The sequence below is a fragment of the Anomalospiza imberbis genome, chromosome 1 (genome assembly GCF_031753505.1).
Source record: "Anomalospiza imberbis isolate Cuckoo-Finch-1a 21T00152 chromosome 1, ASM3175350v1, whole genome shotgun sequence".
NCBI classification, from domain to species: Eukaryota; Metazoa; Chordata; class Aves; order Passeriformes; family Viduidae; genus Anomalospiza; species Anomalospiza imberbis.
In genome coordinates this window covers 94,619,522-94,632,667 of record NC_089681.1, presented here as the reverse complement: position 1 = coordinate 94,632,667, position 13,146 = coordinate 94,619,522, and the positions used below count along the sequence as shown (strand labels likewise).

Below are 13,146 nucleotides of genomic sequence, written 5' to 3'. Positions count from 1 at the left end.
CTATTTCTTGTTTTCTTTGAGAGTGAAAATATCTGGTTTCTGCTCTGTGCATAACTGCACTCTGGAATCTCCTTTCTTGAAGGTTGTGATTTGGTCCTTGACTGTTGGTTATGGCAAGCAGTTTTGTGGCTTTCTCTGCATGTTGACCTATGACTATGGACTAACACTGTAGTTAGTTCCTCTTTTTTCACTTAGTGTGTCATTCTTGATTTCACATTTTTCTGTCTCCAACCATGGTCAATGACTCTTACACACTGAGATCGTGCTGGCATCAGTTAATGCCAGCTGTCTATTTTTAATGCTGCCACCTTCTCATATTGCCAGCAAAAAATGTTAGCAGATACACATACATCTGTGTTTTCTCTCTGTTATCAGGATCACTGAAACAACCTCTCGCACAAACACGTATGTTTTTACTTAGAGAGTTCCCTATCATTGAGCTGTCACTGGATTCAGAAATTGCTTTTGTGGTTAGATGTGATTTGACATGGAAAACAATCCAACTCTGTGAAATCCTTTGAAAAACTGGAATGGTGCTGTTGTAAAACCATGTGACAATGATATTTTCTTAGTGAGACAATCTGATAAAACTCTTTAAATTTTTTTAATTCTTTGTAATTAAACTCTAAAGGAAAATTCCACCTTGAACTAGAGGATTGCTGCTCTGGCTTCCATAGTTGTATTTTAGTTTCAGCAGTGAGTTGCTTACTGCTGAGCTTGTCTGCTGAACTGGCTGCAGCTCCCAAATATATAAGTCTGTGTTGTTTTGTTTAAATTATGTTTCAGAAATAACAAAGCAAAGCTGTTTTTGAAAAATATGTATGTTGCAACTGGGTTCATCGAGTCCATAGAGGGGTGCAGCTGCTGGTGCCAGGCATGATAATACATGAGTTGGGTCTTTGTTTCAGAAAGCTCGAGAATCCATTTATTACCTGTGGGGAGGAGGGGCGGGATGGAGAGGAACGACTGGGCAAAGGCAGAGTCGTGGGGTTTTTATAAAATAACGCAGGGGTGGAGTTAGGGCTCGGGTCAAGGGAGGAGTTATTAGCAACACAAGAGGGGTAGGATCACATTCCTCTCTCTTAGGAACAGGGGCATTTCCACATATGTATAATATTTCTTATGTAAAATATTAAGTGGTATTGTACCCTTCTTACAAAAAACTCATCGAAAACCAGTCTGCAACTGGAAATTTTTACTGGGAGGGTAGGGAGGAATGTCCTGGAGCTGGTTACCTCAGCTGTCAGACAACACTTTCTGAATTTCTTGGCCAAGAAATACAAGTAAACTTGCTGTGTCCTGGAGCAGTATGGTGATTAACAAACAGCTGCCATGCCTGAACAGTGGACTGAATATGTTCTACATGAATTCACAGTTGTGTTGCTCATCCCTTTTCCTTTATTTTTCTTGTCATCAGCCAGGGACTTATTTTCTTTATATTGACCAGTGTAATTTCTTAATTAGGATGGGAGTTTTATCAGAGGCCTCACTGAAACAGTGATCCAGACACCTTTCTCCATAGGAACAAGCAATAAAATGTTCAAGCTGTACTTGTGGTTTTACTTGAGCTTCACAGTAATTTAAAAACATGTCTCCACAATACTCACTCTTTGCCTTGCCACAATTTTGTATTGTACTTTGTGTGCTGCTCTGATCTGGATTGGCTGAATGTAGGAAAAATGGCTAAAAAATTTAGTAGTTATTAAATTCCCATCTGGGAATTAAATATCCCTCATAATATTAGCATTGTAAGGATACACAGCTAGAGTTTTTGCTGAAACATCACAGTATCTGAGGAGGAAAATAAGAAAGAAATTCCAGGAAAGTCAGTAGCACAGAAATGTAGGGTTTTTGTTTTAATGTAATTTTAAGGAAAAACTGAGACAAATTTTTGAGTAATATGTTGCAAGACAGAAGCTTGGATGCTCGCTCTTGTTCCATAATAAAGAGTTGGATTCAGTTATTATTCTGTCCCTTGTGCAGTAGTTTACTTTCAAAGTCCAGTTCAATTCTCAATGAAAACATAATTTAAGCTATAATATCTTGAGAGTTATGGAGTTAAGATCTTACTATGTCCAGTCCTATTTAATAATGCCATTGTTCTTTGTCCTCCTGAGTTTGAATTTTGTCTAAATCAAGTACGATGTCATACCATATAACCATTCAATATCTAGTTCTTAGATATGAAGCTTTTCTGTTCTGGGTCTCAGTAATAAAAACAGCACTGTCTTATGTAACTCTGTTTTCTATTGTAAAAATTCTGCTTTTTATTCCCCTGTCAAATGTCATGTCCTGTTCTTAGTTAACTGATCTCATCAAAAAAGGTAATGTCTTCCGTGAATGTCAATTCAGTCAAAACACTGATACTGTATGTAGAGAGAAAGCAGTAAGGAAGGCTACTGGTTACCAAAAGCCTGAGGGTGCTACTATGAAAGTTCATTAGGTTATGTCCCTTTTCCTATCTCTGAGTGCCATGTATTTATATAAATTCAGGTTAGTAATATAAATGAAGTCCTGAACAATAGCTGGTAATCTGAAAGCTGTCCTTGAGAATATTTTTCTAGTCATACTTATGAACAATTTTGTATATTTTCTATGGATTAACTGCTTGGGATAAAATGCATTCACTTCTGCTTAGAAGATGTTTGGCCATGCAGCGTTGACCTTACTCATGGTCATGGCTTGTCGCAATATTCTAGAACAGTGTTTTTGTTGGATGTCGTTTCATTATACTTTCATTTGTCTCATTTTTAATCAATTGTTTTCACACTAGGTGTGAAATCAAGAGAGAATCAAAATAAACCCAAATGCTGGTTTGTTTTGGCTTTTTTTTTTTTTTTTTTTGTTCTGGAATGTAAATGAGACATGTCAGCTCACATGGGATTGCTGGTGAGCTGTAGAAGGATACCTTATCTGTGTATCCTACTTTTCTTTCCCTGAGTTACCAGACAGTGTGTTCATGTGCACTGCTTTAAGTGGTGGAGAAAGTACAGGTGATGTTGGTTGTTTGCCCTGTCCTCTCAGCTGTAAAGCCTTTGCCCTAAGCCCCTGTACTTCACCAGCAGAAAGAGCTTTTGAAACTGCAGTGGTTGTATCAGCTTTTTCAGCTCTCTGAAGATAAAATGCTAAGTATTATTATATGAAAAAAGCTTCTCACCACTAGCTTGTGGGGTAAGCTCAGCCTGGGGAAGACAGATGAAGTGATCAGCTATTAAGAATGCTTAGTAAATCTTCAACTATTCTTAACTGCTTTAATTTATTTATTTGAGGCTGACTTGATGGGCACTATGACATTATCCTCTTGTATTTTTGTATTTTGGATATGCTCAGCAGTGTCTCTGGCAGCTGGTCACTATATTGGGCTGTTACACTGTGGTTAGTTTCTGCTCCCTTCCCCTATGGTCTGTATGTATGCCTAGCCTAGTGCATATCCTTCAGATGACAAGAACCAAAGAGAACAGCAAATCATTTGAGCCTTCTAGAGAAGAAACAAGCATAGAAGCCTGATTTTGAGGCATTGTCTTTCTGCTTCAGCACTAGTTTGTCCCCTACCATTTGTATCTAAGACCTGTCTGCAGCCTCTTTTTTTAATTGCTCCTAATTTCCTACATCTTTCTGTACTTTGGCCAATATTCGTGCTAGTTTCACTCACCCCTGCCATGTCCTTTAATGTCTTAACTTCCACCCAAATTGTGCTGTCAAATGGTATCAATCTGTCATACACCCAAGGGATGGATTTCTGTGTTACTGAACGACATTATCTGCAAGTTGTATGTCATTTATTGGATTCTTTCACAGGAGTAGACAGCATTCTAAGGAGTGATAAAATTGTCTTCTATCTGTTGTGTGTACAATATGGGTACAGTCCACAGGACTGACAACCAGAAGGTGGATATCTCTCTTCTATAACAAGGAAAAGCTGAAGTACTCCCAGACTACTTGGTAGCACATGTTTGTATCTTTTTCCAAACTCTGGTCCATGCCTGTCATGCCAAATACACTTCCAAACTCCTTTAATGTAAATTGGGGTGTGTGCTTCTTCAGGCCAGTGAGTTTTCCTAATACTTCTTATCAGTAGCTAACCATTACATGAATCTTCATTATTAAATGTTCAAATGTAACATTATTTTTGTTCTCTTAAACTGAAGAAAACCTCAAACAAATGTGAAATAATTGGATTCTGCTACTCTGTTTAGCTAATTTAATCTATTCCTCTAAGCTGTGTATAGCTATCAGACCTACTGTCTGTTTGGACTTTCTCTTTTCCTCATCCTCTGTAAATCCCATTAAATCTCTTTAACCCCTTTAAATCATTCTGGGATTTGCATTCTTTTGGAAGCTTTTACTTAGTAATGTTTTTGCCAAGTCATATTCTTTCTCCAGTCCCCCTTCATTCCCTTCCCAATACTAGTTTATCTGATAGGCTCATAGCTGTTGGGTTTGTCTGTTTTTGAATTTCATATTTTATTTTAAAGGAAACAAATTTTCACTATGAGTGAAGCACATAGGAAGCACATAGGATAGAAAAAAAGTCAAGAGGAGAGAGGTGTTAACTCAAGGATCAGAAAACAGAGTTTTCATAAGAGAGGCCTAAAATTACTTAAGTTGCAAATCAGCTACTGGTTTAGTGAGCCGTTGATGTCCTCTTGCTTCAGATTTTCATAGTTTAGCAGCTGTCCCAGTTTCAGACACTTAGAATAAACTGGGCATACTCTTCTTTACCCTTGTTCATTAATGAGACAAAAAGCACCAGGAGGGAAAACTGACCATTCCAGGTTCTGTTCCTCAGTAAATGACCTGAGGTGTTCTGCCCTTGTGGCCCACTCCCAGAGAGGTTTCTGTTAAGTGAAGACTATTTGCAAAGATATAGTGAGAGAATTTTGTGCTGCATTTTGCATTGTGCTTGTCTTGTTTTTCTTTCCTAGAAAACTGATAATGGCATTCACTTGTGGTCACGGGGTATATGAAGCCATCTAGTTGAGCTGCTGTACTGTGACTTGGCCAGCATGCTATCTGTCTTAGAGAGAGTAATTGTGAAGGTCATCTGGATGTCTTAATTGTCAGTCATACTCTTCCCGTCAAAAGAATCCACTTGTGGTAAATAGCCATGCATTCAAAGGTGCCTGTGTTCCAGAAGTGACTACTACTTCAGCTGAAAATCTCTGTTGTAGCTTCTTCCTAGGATTATTTTTTTGAAAATATCATCAATGCCTCTTTCCTCACAATTTGCCAAATTACTCCTGCTTGCATCAACATACAGATGTCTAATTTCGATATCCCAGTTTTACCCAATTATTGGGCAGAAGTCTGATGCGAGGTGATTTCTGAAGTTTTGTTACCTTAATTTTGTTTTTTGAACCATGTCTCTTTAGAACTGTTAGTTAGTGCAGTGCAAATACCCTGATAGTATTAAAGTAGCTTTCTTTGCTTGTTCATCGATCCTCAGCTGTATTTTTAAAAGTTATACACAAGCCTGTGATTTGGGTTAATTATACATTGTTCAGTTTAATCCAAGAAAATCTTATCTTTTTAATATTTGAGGGGTTTTTTGCACTGTATATCTAAGGGTTTTTTTTATTCTGTTCTTGCATGATACAGCAAATATCAGACCTTCACAGGATATCTCCATTAGATTGCAAGGTTCTACCAGCCTGCTTAGATACCTAGGGACCTACCTTTAGTTTGGGACTTCTTGGCTATGAATTACCGTGCTGATAGCCCACAGAAATTCTGAGCTGTGTAAGAGAGAAAATGAAAATTGTAAACTACCAAAAAAAAAAAAAAACAAAAAACAAAAAAAAAAAAAAAAAAAAAAAAACAAAAACCAAACAGCCCTGCAGCATAATCTGCTTCTTGGTTAAACAGCCTTGGACTTTGTGGTGATAACATTACAGCAGACATTATTGGAAAAAAATACATCTGTTGGATGAGTGTTGTGTTTTGCAGAGACAAGTACAAACCTATTTTGTTTCAAGGAATTTGAATTTGTATGTGGTACCTTATTATTGTCAAGGTGTGCAGTACAAATACCACTAGCAATTGTTATCAACATACATTATGTTTATAGACCACATCATGGAAACTTAGTGTTTTTACAAGTAGCAATGAAGAGAAAGTGTCTGTTCTACTAAACAAAGAGGGGTGAATGCTCTGGGCTGTAACAGCAATAATAATAAAGTTGCTGCTGTAAAGTGGAAAGTAAGAAAAATCTTTGTATGAAAATCAGTAAGTTTCAGCTGTAGTGACTTCTTGGTGTGGTGTGTTAAGATAAAAGAGAAACAGCTGAAGTGTGAAATCAGGGCTGAATGTTATTAGGAAATATGCCTTTAGTTGGCCCTTAGGATAAAATGCCTGACTAATTGTCTTGTTCTCAGTGTTTATGCCTTTATATGATTAATTTGGATAATTTTCAATGTTTGCTTCTGATAATTTAGAAATGTTTCTTAGTATTAGGAAGACGTAGATGTTGGACAATAGTGGCAAATCAGAAATAGCCTGATCAGGCTTATTGTGCCAGTAAGTCAGAAACTGTGACAAATAAGCTGCTCATGCGTTCTCTTGCTAGCATGGTCCTTCATTCTGTTTTCTGAATGAATGAAACGACCTTGGAAGGGAATAAATATAGGAAGTACCTGAAGTCCTGTTCTAATTTACAAGAAAAGATGCTGTTGAGTTTTACTTGGCTGCTCAGTTGATCAGACACCAAAGTCTCTGGTGAATTTAGAATTGCAAACAAAACTCTTTTTGTTAGTTTATGCAAAAATATTTGTTGGGCTCCCACTTCTAGTTAGAGTGTTTTTAGACCCTTGTTGGACCTGCTATATTCCTTAGACCATAGATGACAATTTCCACAGCAGAACAGTCCTGGTTATCGTATCTTGCCACAATCCTGACATGCTAATCTGTCTCACATGCTAACAAAAATAGAACCTTCTCTCAGTAATTCTACATTTTCTTTCCTATCTTCAATGTAAGAAAATAGAAAAGTGTCATGTTGTGATGGGAATTTGGGATGACTTTTTTGTTGGTTGGAGATTACAGCAGGACCTATTAAGTTGTAGACTTTGTTCTATTAACACTGAACTGTTTTAGTGCTCTGGAGATAAAGATCTCTAATACCAGTCAAGGATTTTGTCTATCGGGTATATGGAATGTAATTGTGTAGCTTTTCAGCTGAAATTGTAGACAACTGTTAATCCAAATAGTATTCAAGTCCATGGTATCCATTTGCAGCAGTACGCTTTCACATTTAAGAACTTGGGGCACTGTTAGTAGTAATATTTGCAAATGAAAGCTGCATCGCTTGCTGTTCCTATCTCCTTTAGGCCAGTGTTTGATACTTTGCACTTTGTTTACTGTGCTGATGTCCAGACACAGAACTGATGCACCTGATATAGGTGAACTTGGGCTTCCAAGAGCAAACTGAGTATTTCAAACTTCAGAATCTCCCATTACATAGTAGCCACATGTGGAGAGACTTATCAAGGAGGGGGAAGTGATGGGAAGCTTCCTAAAATTCTTCTGAGTATGTTCATTCTGTTCCCAAGTGTAGGCATAGATACAGGAGACTATCATTATTGTACCATGAACACAGTTTCTGCCACTAAAGGATGATGCATTACAGTAATTCTGTTTGTTGTAAGAAACAGAGCTTAAAATGGAATGATATGTAAGAATGTATCCTTTCTAAACATGAAGGTTTCTTTGTGTCATAATGAAGTATAGGGCTTTAAATTTTTTTGTTATTAATGTCCCTCATATATTTCGTTCTTTTCCTTGAAGTGGCCAACCTTATGACGCCTAGTTTTGTAAAAACATTTTTTCCCTCCTACCTTCCCTTGTTTGTTGCTATTTTCCCTTTTGTCTTATTTTCTGTTCAGTTTTAATTTTCATTCTGATGCCTTGATTTTTAAGTATTTTTTTCAACATACAGTTTTTTAACTTTCTATGATAACTCTCTGGAATGCTAAACCTAAGACATGAGTGTTAAGAACTTAGTGATCACCCTTGGCATACTTAATTATAGACAAGTTGTTTGAACTTGTATCACTTGGAAAATGAAAGTGAATATATTTGTTTTGTTATTCCCAGGGAAATGAGATATTTATAATGAGCTTTTATAAACAAGTTACAAATATACACAAAGAGGCTGATTCTTTGAGGCAGTTGCTTAATAAAAAGGAATTAGTTTATTTGGGGGGTTATAGGTTGGGGTTTTTTTCCTAAGTTCATGAGGTCTGAAAAGCTGGTATAAGGAAGGGATTTCCTGAATGTGAGCAGGGCATTAAAAATGGTGAAAATGAGCTGGGGGTATGACAGCCTTGTGTGTTATGCTGTGTTCATAGTATTATAATTTTTCATACAGTTTGAGTTGGAGGGAGGCTTTTACATGTCATCTAGGTAAACACCACCACCTCACCCTTCTCCCAGTGAGCAGGGACATATTGCATGAGACTGGGTTGCTCATAGCCCCATCCAACCTGACCAGAGGTGGGCCATCTGTCATTTCTCTGGACAACCTCTTGCAGTGTTTCACCACCCTCCTAAAAATGACTTCCTTATATCTAGTCTCTATCTACCCTATTTAATTTATAGCTATTACCTTGTCCTATCACAACAGCTCTGCTAAAAAGCCTTCCCCCATCCTTCCTTGTAAGCCCCCTAAAAGCTGCAGTAAGATCTCCTGGAGCAATGTCTCCACCAGATTGAACAACCCCAACTCTCCCAACTTGTCTTCATGGCAGAGCTGTTCCTTCTCTCTGATCAACTCTGTGGCCCTCCTCTGGACTCGCTCCAACAGGTCAATGTCTTTCCTGTGCTGGGGACCCTAGAGCTGGATGCAGTGCTCCAAGTGGGCTCTCACCATAGCAGAATAGAGAGGCAGAATCCCCTCCCACACCCTGCTCCGGTGCTGCTTTTGGTGCAGCCCAGGATACAGCAGTTGGCTTTCTGGGCTGGGAGTGCATGTTGCTGGCTCATGTCCAATTTTCCATCCAATAGTACTCACAAGTCATTATCCCCTATAGTGTTTTTATTTACCTGGATTGGACAGAGTGTAAATCAAGGTTTGTTGAAAGACTTTTCTTTCCCTCTCTCATTTCTACCTACTCAGTCAGTGGTCTCCTATACATTCAACCCATGACTATACAGACAGAGGAGAGGGGACCATGCTGTTCTAGTTAGTAATCATGATGACAGCAACTGCTCAGAGCTCTTCAAGACCTGTCTCTAGAGAGAGGACATGATTGCTGCTTGATAATTTAGATGCTGCTTGATAATTTAGATGCTGGTACATGGCATACATGTACCATACCTCACATATCAAAAGTGCAAGAACATGTTGTGTTCCTAGGGTTTTCCACGAGACTTGACATATGTTGCAGCTGTAGAGTTTTGGAGTTAATTATGATGCTTTACAAGTGGATTTGATAATATTGTAATAGATGGGGGAGCAAGAGGGAATATTTTTGGAGTGCAGAAAAAGATAACAAATTTCAAAATTAAAGCTGTTTTATTTAGGAAATTTGGGATATAGTTGCAAAAATTCCTTCACTCCCAATCCTATTTTTAGCATAACTCCAATTAATGTTGTTTGCTGATAAAGAATATCAACTAGGATGCACATTTGTTTCTCTTTTGGGGTTCAGCTGCAATAGTACATTGGTCATATATGTGTCCAGTTTGTGGTTTTACCTTAAGCTAAAAGGGAAAAATCCACGCATTTCCTTGCTCCATGTAAGTGATAGGGAAAAGATGAAATGTGAAAGGTAGGTATACCTGTTTCTTAGACCAAATATTCTCTGTTCCTCTTGGCAGCCATATTTATGTATTTTTCCTTTTAATTTGTACAAAAAAAAAGTTTTGCTTTTCTATTTAATAAGTGTGCAACCAGAAATTCTTCATTTGTTAATAAAACCCTGAGATCAGTTCATTTGTTTAGAGTGTGGTGCTAATAGCAACAAGGCCATGGATTTGACCACTTAAGGGTTGAACTCGATGATCCTTGTGGGTCTCTTCCAGCTCAGAATATTCCCTGAAAAATAAACAAGTCAACATGAATTTCTGCTGGTTTTGCTGAAAGTAATCATTCTCTTTCCCATTGCAATGACCCTGACTCATGATCCAAGCTAAACCTATGTGCTACAGAAAACTGCCTTTGGCAAGGCCTGAATGCTAGGCTTGGCATGAATCTGTAGAGAATTTAGGGCCTTAGGGTGTTGTTATGCTGAAGCCTTACAGTGATTGCCAGTGCTTTCTTTTTCTAAAGGAGAGGCAAAACAAAATGAAGTCTTGATCTCTTGTGCTACTTAAAAGTTCTTGGACATGTTTCATCAGAAGAGGGATGTTAATCCTATTAATGAGAATCCTGGAGAAATTCCAGGTAGTGAATTGCAGTTTATTCCACCTGTCTTTCTGAGTAATGAAGTGCTGGATTATATTCTTTATTTCTACTGTCATGATGTTCTTTTACCAGCTAATTCTGTGAGATACTCCAGCACATGCTTTACCTAAAGCAGACAAGTAGTTGCAAAAAACAATGTTTGGTTAAAAAACACAAAAAGTTTATTTTGTGGGGGTTACTGGCATTAGATACATATGTTGGGCTGCATTGAAAATAAAGAATGCTAGTAATGAACAATTACATAAAGGGTTCCCTTAGTGTTGAATTTTGTTGTGAATAACAGATTTTTCTTTGTTTTAAAAGCCTGGGATAAAATTTCATTTTTGTTTAGTTAATTAAGTAGGAGTCACTTTCTAACTGTTGGTTGCTAAACCAGAAATCTCATTTCCCCTTTCCATTAGTGGAGGCGTCCCCCAGCTGAGAGGGATTTGACCACTGAAGGTATCTAAAAGAAGATCAAAGATTAATCCATGATGTATAGCTGAATTGCTCTTCACAATGGTCTTTTAGACACTTGAATTAAAGTCAGATTTCTGTGTACTTCTTTTCTAGCCCAAGATTTCTGTTGCTGGTGCACACTTTCTCTATCCTAGCATCTATTGTTTATTCCTATGTAAACAGCTGTCTCTGTTGAAAGGACTGGTCTGGGTTGTGTGGTGGTGCTTGGTTATTTTTCCCCCTGATTTGCTTGAAATGTCCTCTAAATTGGCATAAAAATAAATGCTCGAGCACCAAACAAAACTTACGTAGTAGCATGTTTCCCAGCAACATGGACTCTCATATATTACTTTAACTTTGAGAATTTTGTAATGTAAACATTTTCTGCTTTTGAAGATAGTACTATTTAAGATTATATCAGCATAAGTATCAAAACATCTTTTTGAAAATTGTTCTATTTGATCTGCTAAACTTTATTTCAAATTATATGGCTACATTTTGAGGTGTAAATTCTTATTCTAAAGATCAGAGAATCTGTAGTTTACTAATACAAGAAAAGATGTGGTTTGTGTCTGCTGTAATTCATAACAACTAAAAATAGTTGGGTTTTGTTTAATGGTGAGTAAACTCACTATTACTGTTGCTTCATACCTGAATTTTAAAATGAGGAACACTAAAACTAGGTTAATATTAGGGAATTGAGCGGAACAGTGCATACTCTGCAACATTATCTCCTGGCTAAACTGAATATTTTAAAATGCTAGAAAACAGATATGCATTAACCTCCTTTTGGTTAAACATATCACTGTAGTGAATGCTTTGTAAGAATTCTATCAACTGATACCTTTGGTGTGATTGACCAAAAAAGATCTGCAGGAATGACAGTATAAACTGGTGTTTGTAAAGTGTGAATTTTGCATTCATCAGAATTCGCACCACACACTTGTACAGCAAAATTTATGATTTTACCAGGCTACTATATTGTGTTTTCCATGTACCTTTAAATGTCTTTTAAAGATGAAGGTCTACAAAGGAAAACAGGTGTTAAATTTAAATGTGTCATTTAAAAACTTGTCAGTCTTCAATTGAGGAGGAATTTCAAGTTTTTAAATGCTTTTCAATAGTTTGCTTTACGCAATAGCAGAATAATTCTTAATATATTTGTGAATATATTAATAGTGGCTTATAAATAATATGAGAACAAGTTATTCAAAGAGGAATAAAAAGTAGTAAATGCAAAGACTCGCCTAACATGCTTTAGATCTTGTTTTATACATGCAGACATTATAAGTGATCAACCAAATGAGACTATATTTAATTTGATGAGCTGCAGGCATTTTGACAGTAGACCCAGTTGCTTTATTTCCTTTTTATTTCTGAACATTCATCAAGGGAAGTCTATGAAGTGCTATCCTACTGATGTACATATAAAAATAAAGTGATATTCCTGGGTTATGTTTTATTTTACACCATAAATGGGCTGCATGGGCCTTCCTGTTGTGTTGCAATTTTCTGTTGTTCACTGTGGTAAACTGAAACCATTCTGCTATTCTTGAAATGCTTTTTGTGCTCTCTTGTAATTTCTTTCAATTGCTGTGTGTTTCAACAGGGGAAAGTCTGTAAGAACTATTACTTTTGAGCAGTTTAAGGAAGCTCTTCAAGACCTCTCCAAGAAGCGATTTAAAGGCAAAAGTGATGAGGAAGCACTTCAAGAAATGTATAAATTAATTGAAGGAAAAGGCCCAGGTTTAACTGGAGTAACGGTATGTTACTGGTCTAATGGACAGATTGTTTCTACCTGTCCTTTGTTCTACTGCAGTGTTGTTTTGTTCACCATTTCCCTCTGCAATCCACAAATCCAATTTCTATGTGAGCCCAAAGGTAGCAATTGTTAAGCAGAATGGGAGCAAAGACTATGCAACAACTGAGTATTGCACTACTGTGTGTTCTTGTGTGGCACTGTCATTGCTCCTTCTAGGAATTGTACTACCACATACTAGCACCTCAGGAATATCCTGAGCTCTTGTGTATGCTTAAAACAATGAAATGTTCATGAAGAGCGGTGTATCAAAATCAAAAAGAGTATAATGACATTAGAGCCACAAAAAAAAGTTGTAAGATGTTTTGTGAAATACCAAAAAGCAAAGGCATCTTAAAATACATTTAATTACACCATGTGAATCCCAGAACACTGGAAATCTGGGAATAATTATCATGTGGTCTGGTCTTTGTTTCTTGCTTGTTCCAAGTCTGTCTGAGCTATAATGTTCTTTCTTTTTAATTTTAAAATACTGGTATTAAGCTTT

General features: G+C 37.1%; 1 protein-coding gene across 4 annotated transcripts in view; it reads left to right on the top strand.

Moving 5' to 3' along the window:
• TPPP (tubulin polymerization promoting protein) overlaps positions 1 to 13,146 on the top strand; it is an 84,876-nt gene that overhangs the window by 37,379 nt on the left and 34,351 nt on the right. For all 4 annotated transcript variants that reach the window (XR_011002552.1, XM_068200516.1, XM_068200492.1 and 1 more), the window contains exon 3: positions 12,450 to 12,603. Coding sequence is in view for 3 of the 4 variants with exons in the window: in XM_068200516.1 (XP_068056617.1) it covers positions 12,450 to 12,603 (154 nt within the window). In the remaining variant the exon portion in view is untranslated. The remainder of the gene's footprint in view (positions 1 to 12,449; positions 12,604 to 13,146) is intronic.